At 36.1% G+C, this 24513-nt stretch overlaps 1 protein-coding gene across 3 annotated transcripts; it reads right to left on the bottom strand.

The window, feature by feature from the left end:
• Positions 1-2714: 2714 nt before the first annotated feature.
• LOC114281478 (uncharacterized) lies at positions 2715-23654 on the bottom strand. 3 transcript variants are annotated; one of them, XR_014366024.1, is made up of 7 exons: positions 23405-23654; positions 18028-19367; positions 17674-17734; positions 17459-17577; positions 14985-15135; positions 7570-7617; positions 2715-3242 (listed from the first exon to the last, which is right to left on the bottom strand). XR_014366024.1 is itself a non-coding variant. In XM_082924240.1 (7 exons), exons 2-7 carry the CDS (start codon positions 19203-19205, stop codon positions 3138-3140), a joined length of 1602 nt encoding a protein of 533 aa, XP_082780366.1. In that variant the 5' UTR covers positions 19206-19367; positions 23405-23654; the 3' UTR covers positions 2715-3137. The 3 variants fall into 3 exon arrangements, 2 of the variants coding, with proteins under 2 accessions (XP_082780366.1, XP_082780367.1); XM_082924240.1 differs by having other exon boundaries at positions 14985-15075; XM_082924241.1 differs by lacking the exon at positions 14985-15135.
• Positions 23655-24513: the final 859 nt, after the last annotated feature.

The raw sequence follows: 24513 nt of genomic DNA, 5'->3' as shown, positions 1-24513 counted from the left end.
TTTCTTTGTCGTCTCTATATCCTGTTTTAGCAAGAGCCTCGTGCACAAGATTTCCCTCTTTTTATTTTTTTGTTTACCAGTTTCCTTTAAGAATATTTTTGTGAAATTTTGTCTACTTGTTAATTTTTTTAAAAATATTTTTATTGATTGAAAATAGAAGTATGTAAGGCATGGTGTACTTGTGAGTGTTAGTAGCTGAATTAAGTTTATTTTTGGATCTTAGATTTGTAGAGGAATATGTGGAGAAGGAAAATAAAAGGGAAAATATAACAAGATGAAGGAAGTCAAGGACGTTAAAAGTTTTTTTGTTTTGTTTTTTTTTTTTTTCATAAACAACTCTATTGCATCTCTCAAAAAGTGAATTGTCATAAAACAAAAGTCAAAAACCAGAAGAGAGTAAAGGGAAAATTCATCCTACAAATTTTAGATTCCTTGCATTTGTAAATAATTTTGAAGTTACATTTTTATTGTAATTCCTATATCTTCTCACTGAATTGTAAAGAGAGCTGCTATTAGCACTCATGAATTATTTTGGACTCCTGAATTTTTTGTGTTTTTTTTATTACAATAATAACCTCAAATAAAATTATTAAAAAAGGATATTATTAATTTTGAGATATCTCATCTCACAATTAAACTCATACACCATTACATCATGAATTAGGGTTTATGAGAGCACTCACCTCCATCACCACCCATCCATCTTTTCCAAATCTTATATTCAAAACTTACCCACCCTCAAAACTTTGAAAACCCTTTGGCGGTAATATTGCAGCGACAACGGTAGCGACCATTTGATTACCCACACTTTCTGGCAATGATAATGAGTGGAAGTTTTTTCGACAACTACAGCTCCATGAGAGGAGAGGAGTACAACAATAAAAGTTTAGAGAAAGTTATAGCTTTGATGGTATTGTTAACTCAGAGGAGATTGGCCTTTTAAAGGTAAGTTTTTTTTTGAAAAAAATGGCAAAAATAATAAAATATGTTCATCATTTTTTCGAGATTGAACTCCCGAACATATGACCGAAATTTAGGAACACAGGCCCGAACATTGTTTATTTGTTTGGGAACTGGTAACCGAACATTAATCACCGAAGAATAGGATGAGGTGGAAGAGAGAGAGAGAGAGAGCAAAGACAGTAATCACACTTGACTCTTCTTTTTCTTCCTGTTTTGTTAGGATTTTTGGAAGAGAGTTCTTTTGAGGTTTTGGGGGTGTGCATTCAATTGAATGGGTAGAATATTTTCACAAAGATAATTTTGGTATTATTTAGGGGGAGAAAAGAAATTTTAAGAGTTCTAAAATTTATAAGTGAGAGTCCAAAAAAATAAGAGATCCAAAATAATAGATATGGTGCTAATAGCACTACTCATTGTAAATTATTGCCTCAAAGGTACCAATACATAATTTTCCTTAATTTAATCTTATGATGTTTATTTGGTCTCACTAACGTGGGTGCAAATCGCTAACTATCTATTGGGATGTATGCTCGTCAAAATATTTACATCTATTTATATTTTAGCTATCGCTATTACAACATATTAAAAATAAGTAATAAGAGAAGGTAAATTTATAACACGTGACGTGTGATAGGCAATGACTGTATAATTTTAAAAATCTTTAAAAAGTTTTTTGTAATTATCAATACTTTAGAAGAAATTTGTATAGTTAGGCCTAATTTAATATAATACTTTAGCATAATATATAAAGTGTTAAATTTAATTCATCCTAAAAAAAGTATTAAATTTAACATGGCAAATAGGGCATTGCTAGAATATATTTTTTGTAACAATCATATCAAATTATAACCCTATCACAATACATAACTTTCACGTGGGTTGGAGTCTTGGACTTGTGCAAACCCAAAAATAAATAAATAACATTTTTTTTAAATTCCCATAGCTTCTTGTTAAATTAAAATGTAATAGTGATCAATTAAGTTCTTTAAAGCAACAAAAACCACTCAAAAAGCAAAAAACCTAATAATAATAATAATTATTATTATTATTTGAGAAATTCAGTCAAAATTTATCCATTAGACCCTTATTTAGTAAAAATAAGGGCTCGATTCATTTTACTTTATAAACCCCTTAAGGAAAAAACGCATAATTAAGTAAGGACAATATAAAATATATATATATATATATATATATATTTTTTTTTTTTTTTTTTTGAATAATATTGCTAGAGTAACATGCTACTGTCAAATAGAGTAACATGTTACTTTTTATATCAATTTCGGCGATAGTAATTTATTTATTTATTTATTTACTTTTAAGAATTTCATAATCAACATAAATATTATTTAATAGATCTTGATGAGAGAATTTTAAAAATATTAATTTTATTAAAAACTGACATTTAAATCAAAAGTTATATTATTTTAAATTTTAATATTTTAATAATAGTGACACGTGTTATAATTTTTTAAAAAAACATAATGTACTTGTTTTTAATATATAAAAATTTTATTACGAGAGTTTTTTTGACCAAATCCCTCAAATTTTATTGGCACTAATGGTTATAGAGCATGTTGCTATAAGAAAACAGCAAAAAAAATAAAAAGAAAGGGGCAATAATACCCAAAGGACAACAAAAAAATCCACACAAACAAAAATGGTGAGTCCAGTGGCTGAGTACCCTTTGGTTTCAATCCACACTTGTATCTTCTCCAAAATAATAAAAATAAAAATAATAATAATAATAATAATAAACAAAGGAAAAATAAATAAAATTGATGAGATGTATACAAAATTGAAATGCTGAATGGAAACATCAACAGCTCGAAAATGGAAAATATTAGTAAGCATACATTAATACTCTCCTTTCTGCAGCTATTATACCAAAAATTTCCAATTCAATCGTCCCCAAGAAACCCTAGATTGGGGGCCAATAAGCAGATAACGGCAAAACTAGTTAGAAATGAAGACATCACAAATCAACAAACAAAGATGAAAACCAGGTGAAGCACGAAGTCAGAGGCCAGCAGCTCAATCTTTTTCAACTATATATTTTGCTTCGATAATTTTGCCGACTATCACAATACTAGCCTCTACAGTGTTTGTACATTTTAGACTTTTTTCGAACTTGTAGTATGCTCTCAAATAAACAAAGATACAGAGCAAGAAGTGAACTATGGAGTTCTTGTATTTCTCATATCCTTGGTAAGATCATGTGAACCAACATCGTTCTTGGCTCTATCCAATTTGCGCCTTTTAGCAGCAAGCCTAGGCCTCAACTATACAGAGCATATATATCAACTTATTAGTGCCAAGATTTGTGATAATAAAAATATAATGCAGAATAAGCATATGAAGAACATATAGAACTTTGGAGAGAACACCATAGCATAGCACACAAACACCAGAAGTTGCAGATAAACCGAGTACATGATATGAATATATGCAACAAAATATCAATGATAAATTGTTCCTAATGTATTGTGTTCCCACTAACCATCTATCATAGCCTATTCTCATACTCGTTTATTGTAGTTACAAGGTCATCACTTTGCAAATCCATGTGTCTGCAACACACAAAAAAAAAAAACAAACCAACTTGTATCGAGGTTTGGCAATGCTATAATCTGTCATCTCAGAAAAACCCATCTTGTATCCACTTTACCTCGTAAAACGACAATATTCTCACCTCTCAACTGGATTTCACACCCAAGAACATGAGTACGAAAAATAATGTTAACTTCAAAACATTACAATTATCACAACTCATTTCAAACTGATTTCCCAACCAAGAACAGAAATTTTAACCCAACAAATGTTATAAAATAATTAACATAAATATTAAATAAATAAATAAAAACCGAATTCACAACCAAGAATATAAATTTAACCCAACAAATATAAAAAAATGTAATATAAATATCATACAAAATAAAATAAAAAATTGATATCAAGAGCTGCAAATACTCTATTTTCAGGTATTTGTCCTGTACCCCAACCCAACTGACTCCAACCCTATGCACATGTTACACAAATTCCACCAATTGGGATGGAATTAATAACAGTAGGGAGGTAAAATGAAAAATGGTCAAAACCACGATAAGGGTCTTTTAAACGTGTGTGTTGTGAAGTGTTCTGGAATCATACCATAAAGGTGGTCAAATGAATTTTACCCATATATATATATATATATATATTCAATTAAATTGACAAACTTTGAAAATCCATATCCATCCATTAGCATCTAGATTAAGTTTAGCATGCAAACTAAAATTTTAGACCAAACCAAGCCTTAAGTCTCATCAAATGGGATCGGCTACATGAATCCTTCTTCACCACGCGGTCCTATCAAAGGCCATTTCGTTAGTCAAATTTAGTAGATCCATATCGCTATTTATAACGCTAATTAACGTTAATGTAGGCCTACCCCGTCCCCTAACATTTTCATCTACTGTTATAGCATCGCATCTCTTCACTACTGCCTCTATTGGTCTCCGTTGAATATGACCAAACCATCTCAGTAGATTCTATCTCAACTTATCTTCTATCGGTGCTAATCTTACCCATTCCCGAATACACTCATTCCTAATTCTGTCTTGTCTAGTCTTGCCACATATCCACCTTAACATCCTCATCTCAGCCACACTCATTTTATCTACATGTTTCTTGGTTACCCAACACTCCGTCTCATACAACATCGTTAGTCTAATAGTCGTTTTATAGAACTTACCTTTTAGTCCAGTGGGTATTCGTTTATCGTACAATACCCCAGACGCACTTCTCCACTTACACCATCCTGTCTTAATCCTATGAGCCACATCCGCATTAATCTCTCCCGCTATTGTGATAATCGACCCTAAATAACAAAAATGTTCACTCTTAGGTAGTTCTTGGTTTTCAATCTTCACTTCTCCTCTGTTTTCATTGTTACTGTTACTAAATTTACACTCCATGTACTCTGTCTTAATTCTACTTATCCGGAATCCTATAAATTCAAGAGTTTTTCTCCAAATCTCTAATTTTGTGTTTACTCCTTCTTTAGTCTCATCCACTAACACGATATCGTCTGCAAAAAGCATACACCATGACACGTCATCCTGAATATTTCTTGTCAGCTCATTTATAACTAAAGCAAAAAGATAAGGACTTAAGGTAGATCCTTAATGTAACCCTACAGTGATGGGAAATTCATCTGTCTCTCCAACAGGCGATCTAATAGTGTTCACCACCCCTTTATACATGTCCTTAATCAAATCAATGTAACCTTTTGTCGCCCCTTTCTTCTCTAACACCCACCATATGATATCCCGGGGCACTCTATCATATGCTTTCTCAAGGTCGATAAGGATTTAAGGTAGATCCTTCATGTAACCCTACAGTTATGGGAAATTCATCTGTCTCTCCAACAAGCGATCTAATAGTGGTCACCAGCCCTTTATGCATATCCCTAATTACATCAATGTAACATTCTGTCACCTCTTTCTTCTCTAACACCCACCATATGATATCCCGAGGCACTCTATCATATGCTTTCTCAAGGTCGATAAATACCATATGAATGTCTCTTTTCTTTTCTTTAAACTTTTCTATTACTCTCCTCAAAAGATAGATCACTTCCATTGTTGACCTGCCAGGCATAAACCCAAAGTGATTCTCTAACACTTCTGTTACATCTCGCAATCGGCGTTCCATCACCCTCTCCCACACTTTCATTATATGACACATTAGCTTGATTCCTCTATAGTTGTTGCAATTCTAGACATCTCCTTTATTCTTATAGATTGACACTAAAATACTCTTCCTCCACTCATCTGGCATGTTCCTAGTCAACAAAATTTTACTAAACAACCTAGTCAACCAAGCAACCCCTTTTTTACCTGACCACTTCCAAGCTTCAATATGGATATCATCGAGTCCTAAAACCTTATTTGATTTCATCTTCTTAAATGCAATCTCCACTTCAAAGTTCCTAATCCTGCGATAAAACCTATAGTCTTGGTTTATCGCATTACTAGCTATTTCTTCCCCTATTGCCGTACCTCCTTGTTCCTCATTTAATAGTTTCTCAAAATAGTTCTTCCATCTTTCCTTAATCTCTTCATACTTCACCAATACCTTAGAATCTTCACTCTTGATGCACTTAACTTGATTAAAATCTCTTGTTTTCCTCTCCCATATCTTAGCAAATTTGTATACCCTCTTCTCTCCCTCCTTACTATCTAGTCTAGTGTATAGGTCATCATAAGCTTTCAACTTAGTCTCTCTCACTACTTTCTTGACCTCCTTATTAGCCAATCTATAGCTCTCAAGATTTTGCTCAGTTCTATCATTCTTCCACTTTTTAAAGCACTCTTTTTTGCCTTAACTAACACTTGAACCTCTTCCCCCCACCACTAAGTTTCCCTAGAGCTGGGTCCCGTTCCTTTCGACTCTCCAAGCACTTCCCTTGAGATTCTCCTCATACAATTGGCCATTGAGTTCCACATAATGTTAGCATCATCTTCTAAATGCCAAGTACCTTCTTCATCCATTCTATTCTTAAATATTTCTAGTTTATCCCCTTTTAGGTCCCACTATCTCGTCTTATGACGCCCACCATCCTTCCTAGCTTGGTATTGCCCTCTAAAACATAAATCTAGTACGAAAATCCTATGTTGAGAGGTCAGGCTCTCTCCAGGAATCACCTTACAATCATTACATTTTAAGCGGTCCACTTTTCTCACTAAGAAATAATCTATTTGACTCTTAATTGACCCACTCTTAAAAGTTATCAAATGCTCCTCCCTCTTCTGATACAGTGTTAGCCACCACCAAGTCAAAAGCCAATGCAAAATCTAAAATACTCTCTCCAGCCTTATTTCTGTCACCAAAACCGTATATGAAACCAAAGTATAACTTCACATAATTTGATCATGATCAATACACAGTAGTCACCGTTTACATCTCTCTTTTCAAATAACAAGGAAGAAGAAAATTGCAGATTCTTGGTGTGGGTATTTCTATGACCATCGCCATGTGGCACGCCACATTGGCACCACATCGTCGCAATTTGAACAAAGGGATCTCAAAACTCTCAATTGGGGTTATGGGCCTATAATAAGCAGGGGCACATAGAGACCAAGTGCAGCAACATGGCCAACCAATGTGCTAGGCGCCTTTGTTTCGAGCCATGGTGCTACCGAGTGGAGAGTCAGTAGGGGAGGGGAAACAAGAAGGAGAAAGAAAACGAAAACATTAACAACAAATGGTTACATGTTCAAACTTGCCACCAATGATAGTAATAAAATTGGCTCATAAATGCAATGGTACTAAGAGATGGGTGAAGGATGCTGGTAATGTTATTAAAACCTCGCAACTATACCAACTTACAACATGGTGACCCGGTGCATGAGGCCCCTGCTAAAGAAGGGACTAGGGAGGGAAACATGTATGGGGCCTTGCCCCATTTCTAAAAAGGTTATTTATGTGACTTGAACCCATGCCACTAGGACGCTCACGGAAAGCCTTTGTCGTTAGGCCAAGCCGCCCTTCACATATACCAACTCACAACAATATATAACTATTTACAAATGTTGAGGGCCTTGAAATAAGAATGCCAATACATACCATCTCTATGTACTTTAAATGCTTCAAAACTTGATCTGTATCCAGTTCCTAAAACAGACAAACAAAAAGCAAATGAATAAGACTGGGTTAAAAATAGCAGATTTAGGAAGAGCAAAGTCATCAAGATATAGTGACAAGAAAGCCACAAAAACAACTAGAGAATTTAACAATGAATCAAAGGTATCCATACATCTATGTCTCTAAAAAAGGCACACCAAGGCAAACACATAACAACATTAGACAAAGAAAGATAATGTCATTGTAGTATGTTAAACTGATTTCCAGCATCCATATAGCTTTGTTTCATGCCGCAACTTTTGTGCTTTATATGCACAGATACATTCATAACAGATATATCATTATCAACTTACCACAAGCCTTTAATCACACAAGTATGTTATATCAAGCCACATGAATTGAAAATTTCTGTACTTAAGCACAATATTTGGACCAAGGATGCAAGGGTATGGCCCAAGTCCAATCATCCTGATTAATATCCAAGTATTGTAAACCACTCCAAAAAAATGCATTGTAATTTCCAACTTGATGCCAATACAGCAAGAAGAGGAACTAATGCAATTAACAAGTACATTATGTACAGATGCAAAAATAAGACAAAAACTGGCTCTGTAACTAGAAGAGGCATGTATAAGTTTTTTTTCGATCAGAAAACCATATATTCTTGAGAACTTAAAAAAATTTAAGAATCAACAAACAAGTTTCGAAAGCTTTTCTGTGCAATTAAATTTCCAATTATTCAGAACAATTCCAAATAAATAAAAAAACAACATTCAAACACAGAAAATTTATCTATTGAACCTGGAGAGTTCACCTCACAAATTTCAAACCAGATAGAAAACCAGTACACACAAACCAAGAAGGTTAATCGCATAGGAAAAATAATCGACCAGGGTTCCAAATAGAATCAATAAACTCCCAGGGACTTCATTTATAACTAAATAAGATAATCTGGGATAATTAAAAGTTTAAATTGGCCAGGTCCTTACACTGAGAACTAGAGATCCAAACAAATACAAATTTTAGTAATTAAAGAGAGCACTTTCGTAGTATGACATACTGCTAGTAAACCAAAGGTGAAAGCTTCAGCAAATATCCCAACAGTGTACACCTTTGTTGTATCAACTGCTATTCAACACAAGTCCACCATAACATAGAACCCTCATCACTCAAAGAAAGCGAATAATATTAAATGACAAAAGGCATGTACATGTAATTGTAATTGTAATTGTGTCCTAAGATTATCACATGGTTAGGCATGTTTGAAGTCTTTAGATGCAACAGCATGGACTTAGGTATATTATTAATAAACTCTCGCTACATTCCATCACCTTTCATTTCTCGTACATTGGACTACAATTAAGATGTACACCCAAATGCTATGGTCCTTGAATAAATTGAAAAAAATAAAAAAGAAAAAGGAGAAGGGGGAAGGAGAAAATATCTCTCCAGATTTGGCATTGATATGTATATAAAAAGACAAATTTCCAGTTAAAACTGTAAACCCAAGATATTACTGCCACTTGTTCTCTCTGTAGATATCCCCTAAACTCAGCATGTGTTATGTACACATGGATGATAATGTGAACATTACCATCAGTTGAAGAACAACCCACTTGTGCCAGCCTTCAAGGATACATGTCTACATCACATCTTCAGTGTCCAAACCAAATGGCATTAGAGAACTCGCTAGCATTGGCTATGCACCCAAGTCCTACTGACGAGTTTAACACTGCATGCTTGAAGTACTGCAATAGTCCAACCGTGGACCTTAACACTTGACAAGGGCAAATAACATCATCGTTGCAGTTGTTTACCGTGCCATTTCTAAATACCTAGGCCAAGAGGGGCTTAGTTATGCTGAAGTCTTCAACATGTACCGCAGGACTCTGGTCTTGTGGCTTGTTGGCTAGAAGCAAAGATTTCTTACTCCACAGGTGTCACCACCTTAGGCCTACCCCACTGAGAGAGAGAGAGAGAGAGAGAGAGAGAGAGAGAGAGAGAGAGAGAGACTCTGGCATTGGGCTTATATATGAATATTGAGGATCAAGACAAATTCTAACGGAATGATATGCTCTAAAATATTCTAACAAAATTCTAAAATATCGAAGAAGTTTGTTACAGGTGACATAACCAACCTTCTATAAATATAAGGCAGTACCCTCAGACCACAAGCTTTTATAGGCATCATCTCTTGAGAGGTCATTCCTAAGCACTGGATTGAGAGCCTTGTGCTACATACTGGTGCTCCATTGCCCCTCACTTCTCTCTCTGTTGGGCCACTCTGTCTCTCACCTAAACATTCCCCTTTGTCCCTGGTAATCGTGAGTCTACAATGAACCCCTGACCTCCTGCCAGTACTTCCTGTCCTACACTCTCCTCAGCCCCAGTTTGCAGCCTAGCCTCTATTTTTTTGACGCATGTGATTGTAAATTCAATAAACATCTTGACCTCAACCATTCTTTTGATGAAGATCCTTGTCAAAATTACTAATATTTCATTTTCTGTTTCGTATTTCAATATTGATACTCAACAAAAAGAGGTGAATTACAAAAAAGTGAAAACTCCTCAAAATAATTGCAACTTTCATGGAGGTACATGTGAATGTGTTTGATGCAAGTGAAAGTTGTGGAACGGGATAAAACCCTCACTTGCACCCACATTTACTTCCATAAAAATGCTACTATTTTGAGTTGTTTCCACTCTTTTTACAATTCCTTGCAAAAGATATGCAATTTTAGATTCTTTCAAGGTGCATCCAGCTACAGAATTCAGAGTTGGCTTTAAGGGAAGGATCTTTGTGCCTTCAAATTCAAATTTTCAATTTGGGTGCAATCCTTTAAATTGATTCGGCAATCCACCCAAAATCCAATATGTTAAAATCCACCTACTCTCCACCTACTTCACCCACTTAAACCTACTCCACTAAACCTAACCCACTACACCACTACCACCTCACCTACTCCACTAAACTTAACCCACTACACCACTACCACCTCCACTTCACCTACTCCTTACCTACTACACACTCACCCTCTTCTATATATAGGAATCATGAATCATTGTAATAGATATCAATATATCAATCAATAATACATAAATTTTTACATGGTATCAGAGCAAGGTTAAGACCTTAGTATTTCTCGCTTCACCGGCGGGCGGCAATCTCGTCTTGGCCGTCCGCCGGACCTCAACCTAGTCCGCTAAAATTCTCTACACAACCCTCACTTCTTCTCTCTCCTCCAAACCCAAGACCCAAAATTGGATCTGACCAAGACCTCTTTCTTGGACCAGTCTCTCTTGGGGTCAAATGACTTCTTCTCAATCCCCTTCCCATGACTTGCACCTTGCAAGAAAAGGAGACCTCCCAGAAGATCATTATCCAAAATTTACTGAAATGATACACAGCAACACCACATCATCATCAAGCATAGAAGATTTGCACTTACAACAACAGGCGACAAGCTACGCGACAAATGAGCAGAGAGATTTGAATGATCTCAGTGAGAAGCTCTTGCTCAGAAACTCTTCAGGTTGTCAGATCAATGGGATTCAACTTCCAGCCGGAGAATTCTACTCCGGTGGTGGCGGTGGGGCGACTGTAGCACCACCTAGTAGAGGGAACTTCAGCCAGATTTTTCCCACCATAAATATTTCAACTTGAATCGACCGTCTTCGGCGATTTCAAGCTCCATGGACATGCAAATGCAGGCTTTGGATCTCTTCACTTCTGGTAGATTTTCAGGTGCAGAAGAAGTGCCCCGAAAAAGGCTTTCTCCCTTGGTTCAAGTTCATTTATAGTCAGGAGGAAATCCGTCAGTTAAATATGAAACCATTCATAGAGGAAGCCGTGCTACAGGTTTGCCATTGGAGTTTCAAACTGTTTACATCAGGTTTCTCATGATAATCTTGGACTTTACAAAGACAGCCCACACTCACACACACACCCACGGGATTTGACAGACACACATGCACCCACTCCACTTTCTCTTATTTTAATATATCTATATATATATATATATATATATATCTATGTTTATTTTATATATATATACATCTCCCTTTCTTTATTTTTTTTCATTCTTTCCACACACTCATGTTCCCCACTCAATTTTTTTACTCCATCATTCCACCGCCCACTTCATACCTATTTATTATTATTATTATTATTATTATTATTATTATTATTATTATTATTATTGTTTATTCTACTTTTTGACAGGTTATTATTGACACTACCAACCCATCATTCCACCGCCCACTCCATACCTATTTATTATTATTATTATTATTATTATTATTATTATTATTCTTCTTCTTATTAAAAAAAAAAAAAAAAAAAACCATTGCAAACAATTTACAAATTTGCACCACCACTCATATTTTATTCATCTCAGGGCACAACCCCGATCACACTTTTACACAAAAAAAAAAAAAAAAAAAAAACAACCACATCCACCGGCGGGATTTTTTCTTCTCTACTCTGCCGCAGGTCTCTTCTTCTTTCCTCCATCCTGGGCGGCCCTTGACGGTGCTGCCTCCGTGTTGCTTCCTAGACCACCAAGCAAGTTGCCTCCTCCCTGCTCCTCCACTCCAGCATATGGTGGACCTCCAAATCGGAACATCACGGTGGCCTTCCGCTTCAGCTCCTTGTTTTCTGCCTTTAGCACACTCATCTCTGCTCGCGCATCCTTATACATGCGTTGGAGCAGAGCCAGTCGGGCGTTTAACTGCTGCACCTCATTTGTCCTACTCTGCAGCCGGTTCGACAAATTTGTGACCGCCGTCATGGTTTCCACACATGACTTCAAAGTATACTGATTGGCCTCCACATCCGACTGCACTGCCATTCTTTGCTCCACCGACCGCATCGGAAAGTTCAACGGAGCAAACTCCGGGGCGCTTGGTTGAGGTTCCAGTGCCACCGCACCAGTTCTCTCTCTTGTTGACTCGTTGAGGTCGGGAAAGAGGGTGAGCAGCCCGCGGGAAGACGAAGCCATTTTTCTGGGCTACAAAGTGTTCCACAGTTTCTCTCTCCGCAGAGGCAGAGTTTTTTCAGAGAAGGGTTGGTTTCAGAGGTTTCAGAATGGTATGCCTCAGCCTCAGCCTTCGTCTTGGTTAAATAACCAAGGCAGCCACGCGTATCGCGCGCCACTTGACGCCAGCCGACCAACGGGCGCGCAAGCCAAGGCGCCCACGTGCCTCGCCATCATGTCCGGCACATCTTTTTATGACTTGGGCTCGCCTTTTTATGGATTAGGCACGCCTTTTTATGGATTAGGCACGCCTTTTGATGGCACGCCTTTTTATGGATTGGGCACGCCTTTTTATGGCACGCCTTTTGATAGATTGGGCACACCTTTTGAGGGTGCGACTTTTTAAGGGTCCGACAAGACTCAGTAAACTGTCCCGACATTGATTCCGGTTAGCTCCTTCATGGGTCCGACAAGACTCTGTAAACTGTCCCGACATTGATTCCGGTTAGTTTCTACAAGGGTCCAGCAAGACTCCGTAAACTGTCACCACAACTGTCACAACATTGTCTGCTACAACGGTCCGACATGACCCCATAAACTGTCTTTTACATCGGTCTGACACCGCCATCCAGTGTCCTCTACACCGTTATGACACCACCATACAGTGTCCTCTACATGGTTATGACACCCCCATACAGTGTCCTCTACAACGTTATGACACCACCATCCAGTGTCTTCACCAATGGTCTGACACGACCATACAGTGTCTCTTATCCTCTTTTATTTTTATGTATTTTCTTGTTTTGTTACTCTCTCCAAACTCAAGTTGGTTAGTTCCTATCCCCCTTGAGTTTGCGGGGGGCTGTTAAAATCCACCTACTCTCCACCTACTTCACCCACTTAAACCTACTCCACTAAACCTAACCCACTACACCACTACCACCTCACCTACTCCACTAAACCTAACCCACTACACCACTACCACCTCCACTTCACCTACTCCTTACCTACTACACACTCACCCTCTTCTATATATAGGAATCATGAATCATTGTAATAGATATCAATATATCAATCAATACTCCACTAAACCTAACCCACTACACCACTACCACCTCACCTACTCCACTAAACCTAACCCACTACACCACTACCACCTCCACTTCACCTACTCCTTACCTACTACACACTCACCCTCTTCTATATATAGGAATCATGAATCATTGTAATAGATATCAATATATCAATCAATAATACATAAATTTTTACACAATATATTTACTTTGGTTATGAAGAGGAATGAGTTTTAATCACAAATCTCAAAACTAAAATTGGAGCACGAGTTCAAAAGGTCCATGACAGCTATCATCCAAGAAAGGTTATCAAGTGCACATATGAAACATTGAAATTCATAAGCCAAAATGATCATAAATACTTAATCAAGTCTTGTCAGAACCATAAGCAATGGTTTGAGACTAGGGCAACAAAGGATTAGGGAATAGGGTGTTAAAGGAATTTTCAAATCTTTGGTTAAACAAACTGCAGATATCCACAATTTTCTTTTTTTATTTTTTAAATTAAAAATAAAAGGGATGAGTAGTTTTATAGAAGGCAATTCAGCAAGGCTACCAAAGCAGCATTAACAAGAAAGTAAATGTTTTTTGGTTACATTCTGCCATCCAGAAGAAAGGAAAACTAGCATTTTCTGAAAAAAGACTTGATAGGCACAAGGATGGGGGAAACTGAAGGTGCTATTCTTTATTGTAACTACCCAAGGAAGAGGAATCCAAAAAATATTTTAAGTTTATTCGTAGTTGAACTTTTTCTTGTACAATTCAAAGGAAGATGTGAATGCTTCTGGACAGACATTTTTGCCATGTCACAGAAAAGTGGACTGAGTTTAGAATTAGAAAGCCAAAAATATGAAGCACATAAATAAACACCATCACTAACATGTAAAAAATGTTTCGTTTCAGAATACAAACCAAAACACCTGTAATAAAATCTATTAAAATAACCTACTATGCTCACATAGTGTTCCCAAAGAAAAAAGAGAAGGCAGAGGTTAACTACAAACTACTCCCACCCTAATATCCAATACATGAGCATTAAAACTTCTTAATGCTAATGAATCAGATACTTTTCCATCTCACTTGTATTATGTAGTAAAAAATGTAACAGGATATGTTTTTGATTCATCAACTATTACAGGAAAAAACCTCAGCAACCTTGGAGATATATTACTAAAATCCATTTGAGGTGAACCAGAAACTAATAAAAAAATAAATGCTTCCTAATCCTAACTATCAACACCAAGTAAATAGTAATACTTATTTTACAAATTCAATTATATTAAAAAAAGACAGCTGAACAGACCAAAAGAAAAATAAATCAAAAAAAGAAAAAGAAAAAATAAAGCACCTGGGGTACAGCACAATCAGCATGAGCTGGATCCCAAAGGACAGCGCGGAAACACTCCCAGTTATCAGTTTGAACTTCAAAAAGAGGAGCCCTATGATATCAACAACTACATTAAGCATCTTGAGCTTCATAAAGATTCACTTGTAACCATCTTGAAAAAGTGTGAAAGGCAAAATTATCAGAAGGCAAAAAGAAAAATGAAAATGAAAAGATAGCAATGCATTACACATGATCATTCTTAAAGCTGCAGTAGAAGATTTTTCTTTTTTTTATTACGAAAATAACCTTTTCAGTACTAACTTAATGGTATGAAGCTTGGCAATATGGTAAAATCAGCACAACTGACAGCTGATTAAACCAACAGAATTATTGCTTATGTTTCTCACGGTAAATTGATTTCCCAGGCAGATGCAGATAAGAAAATAATACCAAATCAAATATTATAAGCCAACAAATGTAATCAGGTAACATCTGCATGTAGCATGGCCAACTGCTAAAATATTCTCACATCACATTTACTTGAGCTCTATACTATACTTCAGAGAACATGAATTAGACCTAGACCTACAATTCAAGAATGAACATAGTTTTTTGGCACAAAAGATGCTACACGGTAATTAATTTATTTCATGTTTGTGTTTAAGATTTCAGTCAAGGTAGCAAAATCTATTGAAAAGTTAACAAGGGATTTTCCATGGGAAGGGAAAGATGAAGGAAGGAAGGATCATTTGGTGAACTGGGAAACGGTATCCTTATCTAAGGAGAAGAGGGGTTTGGCCACTGGTAATATAGTGGCTAGAAACATGGCTCTGCTGGGCAAGTGGTTAAGGCGATTCCCTAATGAGTGTGGTTCATTATGGCATGCGGTTATTAAAAGTAAATATGGGATTCAGGTTAATGGTAGGGACTCTCAGGTGGTCTCGAGGGATAACTGGCGTGCTCTTTGGAAGTCCATTTCTCAGATTTATCCAATTTGTCCCGATTCATTTTTGTAAGGGTGAGTAATGGGGAAAAGGTCAAATTTTGGGAGGATGTTTGGGTAGGCTCGACATCCTTGGCTGAGTCCTATCCACTTCTGTATGGCATTTCTCAGTCTCATAATTGTTCTGTTGCGTCTGTGGCGGGTTCTTTGGTGGCTCCTTTATCTTGGAATTTTAATTTCCGCCGAAATCTTCATAAGAGGGAAGTTCCGGAATTGGTTTCTCTTTTGTCAAGGCTCGAAAATATTTCTCTGTCTCCAAATTTGGAGGATAGGTTGGTTTGGAATATTCATTCGTCGGATTCTTTTACTTGTAAATCCTTTCTTGATAAAATCATTAATACTTATCATATACCTCAGTTTCTATTTCATAACAAGATTTGAAAGGCGTGTACTCCTCTTAAGGTGAAAGTGTTCATGTGGATCTTGGTTCATGGGGGCACTCTGACAAATGATTCATTGCAAAAGAGGAGACCTTTGTGGTATCTTAATCCTCAATGATGCATCATGTGTTGTAAAAGTGGAGAATCTCTAAATCATCTCTTTTGGCATTGCTCGGTGGCTAGGTGGTTATGGCATAGGGTGGTTGGATTGGGTAGTGTTATGTGAGTGGCCCCAAAAGGATGTGCTCAAATGCTGTTATTTGATTTTCAAGTTTTTGGAAGGTCGAAGAGGGCTAAAGTGCTTTGGAGTGGTGTCGTCTTTGCAATTTTCTGGGTTGTTTGGTTGGAAAGAAATGCCCGTGTTTTCGAAGAAGTTGCCCAGGATATAGACTATTTATGGGAGAGGGTGAGATACTTGGCGTCTTTTTGGGCCTCGGCAAGCTCAGTATTTCAAGGGATTCCGTTTTTTTGCTTGCTACCAATTGGATGTCAGTTTGTTCTGTGTAGTAGTTTTGAGTTTGGTATTTTTGTATTTTCTTTTCTCTTTTTGATTTTTTCCATCTCTCTTGTAAGAAGATGCCTTATCCTCTTTTTTCTTGGCCTTGAGCCTTAATATATCTTTGTTTGTTGCTGATCAAAAAAAAAAATGATCTCATATTTATTACTTTCGACTGTATAGTGTAATGCCAGTCAACAATACTACAACCATGTACTTTTCACAAAGGTATATTTATGCATCATACAAGAAAAGAACGAAGATTCTCTACTCTTAAGTGGTGAAGAAAGATTGGAAATCCTCAACATGAATACAGACTTATTCTTAGAAATTTAAACCATTTGCTTCAATCTCTTTCATAATCCATGCAAATATAATCCCACAGTAATAGTTAAAATGTAAATGATCTTTAGAAACTATTCAAGATTTTGTTGTTTCCTGCATTTTCTTTAACATGCAAAGAATTTGTTTTTATTAAAAAGGTGATCCCAAAAGCACAATAGCTTCTAAATGAAACACACAAAAAAGAGAATATTATAACACGTAGGTTTTTTATGGACAAGAGATATCATGGCTCATAATTATACAAATGAAGATGCAGACAGTTTCAGATCACCTGCGCCACTTTCCACAGATGTTTCCATCAACACCTTCTCCTATTCCTTCTATAACTTCTTGGCATTGAAGCCAATTACCAATAGAGCTGAGTCTAGAAGGCTTGCAGGAATTCCAACCCTACAGGTAAATAAAATATAGTCCTTTTCTCTTTAGTACTCCTGTAATCTACTGCCAATTGAAATGAGACAGTCTACACACAAATACAAGCCTCACATGCAAGCTAATACACTCTGAAGGATCGATTTCCGATGGTTCAGCAACAGTATCAATGTCACTGCACCAAATCAAAGCAGCAACAATAAGTTAAAGGGGTGTATTACAGCACAAATGGATGTCAATAACAAGTCAAGTGGTGAACAATTTAATTCAACAATCCATCAATGAAGCATAATGCACAAAAAACATTGGACACACAATCTACATCCAATATCCGCCCATCCCACCTACAGTACATAAAACTTAATTCTTTATGTCTTTTTTCCCTAAACCTAACCCCAGAAATCCACATAATCAACAGAAACTAGCAGAACCATGAAGAGTAATATAAGGATAGTTGATAGAACATACTCAACAGATGGACCAGACCAGTCAGGAACTTCTGCTTGAAAATCATGACCAATTCGAACACGGGTTGTATATGGCTCCGATTCTTTCAACATGGATGCAATAGGACTTAATTCACCCTTAAATTTTGCATTTCTACAATTGCTCCTTTCACTGCTGATATTCAATGCTTTACTGGCAGTTGTTTCCTTCAAAATTTTATGCTTCTTTTTCAAACAAGAGTGACAGAACCATTCATCAACTGGTATCTTCTTGATGAGGGGGTTGCAGCAAGAGACATGAAATGCCTCTTCACATTGATCACAAATTAGCATTTTCAGTGTAATCTCTGACCGATCACAAACTTTGCATAACCGCATATAGCTGCTATCAGTACTTCTACCAGGGACTTCAACAGAAGTGCAAATCCTAATAGGCCAAACTCGATCAAGAAGTCCATGGCTTTTAAGAATAGAGAAGCATATATCCTTTTCTGATAGATCATCCTGAAAACCCTCCACACCCAATGCACTAGAAGAGGAGCACTCTCCAGTGTCATCCACTTCAGTCCTCAAGGTCACTGAACCAAGTTCCACATTTGACTTTGATGACGAAGAACAATCATTTACACAGCAGAAATCTAAAGCTCTGTGGATATCATTTTTAGGGGCTTCTTTGGAACCAGGCTCTTCCCCAACCAAACTGCCATTAATGGATTCTGAATTCAAAACGAGGGCCTTTCTATTGCATTCAGCAGGAGGCATTACAGGGGCTCTAACAGCTTCACTTTCAAGATCAACAACAGAAACTATGAGTCCCTCCTTTGCTGCCACCGAAGGGGCTTCGGAACTGATGGAAAGACAACTATCACTCAGCTTTGCTGATGCCTCAGCTGGAAAAATACCAACAGAATTCCTTCTGAGCTTCCTTCGCCGGTATACAAAAGCAGGTGTAGAACTCTCAGATATAGTACTGACAGTTGATAGCTGGGAACAACTACTTGCAAAATTTAAGGAGCAGGAACCATCAATATTCCTTTTCCCCTCCATAGCCGGAACAACTTCTTCACAACCATCTTGAGGATCACTATTAGGATACTTCAGCCAAGTTTCAGCACCAGGCACCCAGTTTTCTTTCCCATGGTCAGATACGAAAGAAAGAGCAGCTTCAATTGAACCAGAATGCGAACTCTGAATCAACATCTTCACCTGAATGATGTTTACTAATATCAAGAGTTTTTTTTTTTTTTTTACTTCAGAAAGAAGCAACTAAACTGGCCCCCTTTACATTTGACACATCAGAATGAAAGCCAATGTATTGAACCAGCTTCATTATTCTCCCATCCATTGACTTCATACTGCCACCTGATCATTTAGCAAAGTAATTAAATGAATGAAACAAATGAGTAACAAGGCCAATGTAGAGTAGGCACACAGGCCTGTTATATTCATTTCAAATGAAAAATAAATAAAAGAAAAGAAATCATCACTGATTCTATAAAAATAAAAAATAACAAAAACCGGAAATCAGTGACCCAAAAATGAAAGAGGACGGTTAAAAGATCATAAGAGTCATGAATACCGGTGACACCACAGACTGCATCAATATTAATATAGGACCACTAAGAAACTTCAAGTAGAGCAGCTTCCAAGTAGTAAACCCAAAATTAATACAATGCAGCAGAAAGAAAGAAAAAAGGCTGTTAGGGTCTTTATATAACAACAAGAGGTTAAAATTTAGGGAACGAGAAGATAAGGTTTTAGAGTCTGTTTGTAAGCTTTTTCTAAACCCCATGAACAATAACTAAAGTGGGCAGGTTTTGTGTCATTCTAGATGCCGGGGTTGATTGATAGGAGAGTGAAAAGTCACAGCACATAAAAACAATGGATTGTTTATCTACTGAAATTGAATAAAATCAAAAGGAAAGAGAAGAAGAGTATTCTAGGCAACACACCCAAATTCCAAGGGCATCATTCAGCCTCTTACAGTTAGAATTGCATCACACAATCCCATGAGAGCTTCATAAGTTTCATAAAATTGTATAAAGCTGTATTTTTTTGGTTAATTAGTTATTTATATTTAGTATATGATTATTTTAGTCATTAGGGTTAATTAAGGTTTTGTTCTAGTTTACTTAGTGTAAACCAATTTTGTAAGAAATGATTATCGGGTATTAACGTAATAATAATGTCTTTATGTTCTTCTAAGCTTACATGGTGTTAGAGCTACCTTTGCAAGTTATCAGAATACATCATCAGAGAAATCTCTGTCGCAGTTGTTTTCTCCTCGTACTCTTTATATGTTCTCTCTCTTAGTTGCGCCTCATTGTGCATCAGCCAATTGCAACACAGTCGCAGCCCTCTCTCTAGTCAAAACTTCTTCGCAATGCAATTGCAACCTCCTTCTGTTTTTTTTTTTTTTTTTGATAAACTGCAATCGCAACCTTCTTCTCAAACTGCAGTCTTCTTCGATTGCAATCCTCTGCTTCATCTCTTGTTCTCTCTCTCTCTCTCTCTGTTTTCGTTGCAACCTCAATGACCAACAATTGCTTCACAATCCTATTTCAATTCTTTTTAGCCTTGTGACTTTGTCTCCAACTTCCATCAACCCAAGCTTTTCAACCTTTGCATTCTCCCTCACGTTGCATTCTCTCCCTGCTTTCATCGCATCATGAACCCAAGCTATCACTTATGCTCACATCTCAATCACACTATGACCATTGTTACAATTGCAAATCCTTTTTGCATTCTCCCAATCACAAATCATCATTGAAGAAGACCCATAGACCTAACCCATCTCTCTAAGCTTGAAACTTCATTGTCTATTGGTCTTTTAACAACAAACCTCTTTGATCCAAAAACCAAGCCACTGTGAACCAATTTATTTCCACTAGCTCTGATACTCCACCTACTATTGACATTGATCATCTTCAACGATGCTATCCCCATCATGCTCGTACTTCACCAGTAAGATTTGATTACTTAATTTTCTGCCTCTTACTGTGCTTTCCTGTCTTCTATCCGTGCTTACTTTGAGCCTCATTATCACTTGTTTTGATTTTATTGTAATTTTTTAGGTGGAAACAATTGATACTCTATCTATATACAATTTGTGAAAGATACAGGAAATTAATTCTTTCTCAACACTTGTTTTTATCTCATCTAGTAAAGTGGTTCTTGCCAAGAAACAAAATTTCAATTCTTTCCATCGAAATGGCTAAAATGGTCCGTTTCCTAGATAATCAAAACGAAACATTAGTAGGATACCAAATTCTAATGTTCCACCAAAACACACCAAAACTCTACAAAACAAGCCAAAACAATAAGTTGTTTTGACACCTATTAAAAAATATTTAACATTGCTCTTTTTTATTTGCCTCTTTTTATCAAAAGAAAATCAACATCCAATTTTTTGAATGGTTGTCTTGAAACCTTGATAGTAACCGAATGTTTGACTGGATGAAAACTAACTTGTCAACTCTTGAAGTATATCTTCTTTTTATCAAAAGAAAATTTTGAGAGTAAGGAGAAGTATTTAAGTTATTATAGAATGTGAGAAGCTACGTAGAAGAAGATATGCTTCAAGAGTTGACAAGTTAGTTTTCATCCATTCAAACATTCGGTTACTATCAAGGTTTCAAGACAACCATTCAAAAAATTGGATGTTGATCCAAAGGATGCAATAATTGATGATTCCCAAGTGAGATTAGAAGAAATGTTATGGCAATGTTTGGAGGATAACAAAGACCATTCACAATCATATGAAAGAACCAAAGATCAACATACCTAGCATGGTTCAAGATTTCATGGCTGACGTTCAACGTCATTAACTAATTCTTCTAGTCCAATGCCTCATATGAGATCTCAACAATCACAAATTTCTAGCTTCATTAGACGAGGAGGTGTTGGAGCATCATCATCATCCAAGGATAAAGGGAAAAGATGGCATGATTTTTTAACAAGATGGGCCCTATAATCCTTTCCCCTTGATGGGCTAATTTCGAATCGGAAAGGAGTGATGGGCCACTAAAAACCACTCTCTTCTTAACTAATGAACCCACATCACTCTGGCCTTTTCCACCCTCTATAGGCCTAGCCTTCTCTTTCCCATCAATTAACACATGATTTAAATTCAAATTGTGGGATTTAATTGATGGTAAGTATTAAATTTTTGTTTTGATAACCGGGGAACCGTGTCTTAGGAAGGGTCTTTTAGGCCCATCCTAGGAGCATAAACCTAAGGATCAAGCAACACCCCCAACTTGCATGATCCAGGCAAACAAGAGGAGCTGGCAAGAGTAGAACCTGAGTTGGGCATATGAGAAGTAAACCCATTACCAACTAAGCTACCACTTAGGGGTAATGGTAAGTATTAATTACATATGCCCCTTAATTACCCTAATCCATAGCACCTTCATAAGGTGAAACTAAACAACTAATAAAATGACGTGTTTCAATGGTAGCATCCCTATAACTATTATTACCCTTAGTGGCATGAAAATCTCTATCCTTCGCCACCCATCTTCTCCCACATGAAAAATGACTAGGTCCCCCAGCATCTTCAACCTCTAGTCAATTGTATGGAATATCTGTGCTGCCATTTCTACTATTCCAATCGCAATCACAAATACCCCTTTTGATTGGCCTTGAAAAGGTCCTTAACCGTACGTTGACAGCCTTTCCATAGTCCAAAAACCAGTTGATGCCGGAATGAAACCATAATCAAATCCTCTGACTTCAATTTGTGCTTTAACAAATTATCGATCGATATCCACTAAACCCCCACATAAATACTAAATTTCGCAAAATATTTCAAGATTCCAATAAGTATATGGAAGTTCCTCAATAGCAATCCATCCACCATAAGAAGCGATCACCTCCGATATCATATTACCTTCACTCTTCTTTCTAGCAAATGATTCATTTGTTATCAAAGAGACGAAACGTTCCACTGTAATTCATTGTCTTCAAACTCAATATCATCGTGTGTGCGCTCAACTTCTAGTGTTCTTAAATTGTTCATAAATCTTGTTATGTTATACCAAAGACATAAGATGTTACTAAAATTAATTATTCTCCATAAAAGGAAACACAAAATCCATCAAAACAAGCACAAATCTACATACAAGAACCAATAAACCAATAGTAAACCATTAAGCCACAATTGCTAACTTCTACTTCTCTATTCCAAACCTAGAAATTTCAGGAAAGCAATAAATTAACCACAAATTTTGATAAAACCTAAAATATTATATCTCAAAATTAAAGATAATTACTAGAAATAGAGATCATATGATAGGGCCTAATAATGAATCAGAGAATCTAAGACAAGATTTAGATCACAAACACAATGTATCAAAACAAATACAAATATAGTGCATGTGGGTTGTGTATATCTATACCAAATCATTAACAATGGAAGAAGCCAAACCAAGTCCCCTTTATTTTCTTCCGCACAACTTTCCCGGAATCGAAAAGAAAACTAGATTTCTCTCTTCATCACTGGAAACACATGGAATCGCAGTGTTCTCTCAAAAAGCTCAATCCTTTTGGGCTGAAACGTTCGTTCCCAAACTGGAATTGGCTTCGCAACCCAAAAACAATATTGAATGAGGAAAAAAGGATTCACATGGGGGCACAATGCTTTGTTTGTTTTGGTTTAGTTATTATTATTATTTATAATTAAAAAAATGAAAATTAAAGAAAAACTTATTTAATATTTATTTTTTATTTTAAAGATTATAAAGGGTTTACAGAATTTATTAAATTTTCAAAAATATTGATTTATATTTTTGAGAAAAAAATTATTTAGTTTAACTCAATTTTATGAAAATTAAGTTTTTTATTTTATGGATTTTTTTGAATGTTTTACACAAATTTTTTATTTTGTGGATACATCTAATCTTGATACACTTAAAAAGTATAATATTTATGAAAAAAAATTTAAAAAAATTCACCAAATACAAATATTACAAAAAGAAAAAAGAAAAAAATAATATTTTATCGTATTTAATAAATATTTTAAAGATTTTTGTTCAAATTTTATACTTTTAAATATATCAAAATTAAGCGGATCTAAAATTATTTTTGAAAATTCCAAACCAAACACCTTTCTTCCACTCCATGCAACTTTCACCCGCTGCTCACCAACATCGACAATCATTGTCGATAATCTCTTCTAATAACCCAGTAGCGGCAACTCCATGTTGTCTAAAATCATCTTCAACTAACCTCTAGCAAGAAACAACCACTTCCAGCCACCATTTCTTATTATTGGCAATCACCTTCAACTACCATCTCTTAGTAGCCACCTCTTTCACTTGTTTTTTAAATAAGATTTTAAAATACATATGTATACCAAGCATATTTTGTATTGTCATTTTGATTAAAAATAAACATAAGCATATTTGTACAATAGCATGGATGTGTTTGCAATTTTACAATTAAAATTGTTCTCTTAGTAACTACTCCTTTCACTTGTTTTTTAAATAAGATTTAAAAATACATATGT

The sequence above is a fragment of the Camellia sinensis genome, chromosome 4 (assembly GCF_055761805.1).
Source record: "Camellia sinensis isolate YWXY chromosome 4, ASM5576180v1, whole genome shotgun sequence".
NCBI lineage: Eukaryota > Viridiplantae > Streptophyta > Magnoliopsida > Ericales > Theaceae > Camellia > Camellia sinensis.
Note: the sequence above shows the minus strand (reverse complement) of the source record. Positions and strands in the feature narration are given on the sequence as shown.

Bases quoted from the DNA above. Each gene is read 5' to 3' on its own strand.
- LOC114281478 (XM_082924240.1), bottom strand. From the start codon at position 19,205: ATGTTGATTCAGAGTTCGCATTCTGGTTCAATTGAAGCTGCTCTTTCT. The intron at 17,735-18,027 runs GTATGTTCTATC...GATTTGGTGCAG, and splicing joins TGGTCTGGTCCATCTGTTGA to TGACATTGATACTGTTGCTG. The intron at 15,076-17,458 runs GTGATCTGAAAC...TTGATATCATAG, and splicing joins ATCTGTGGAAAGTGGCGCAG to GGCTCCTCTTTTTGAAGTTC.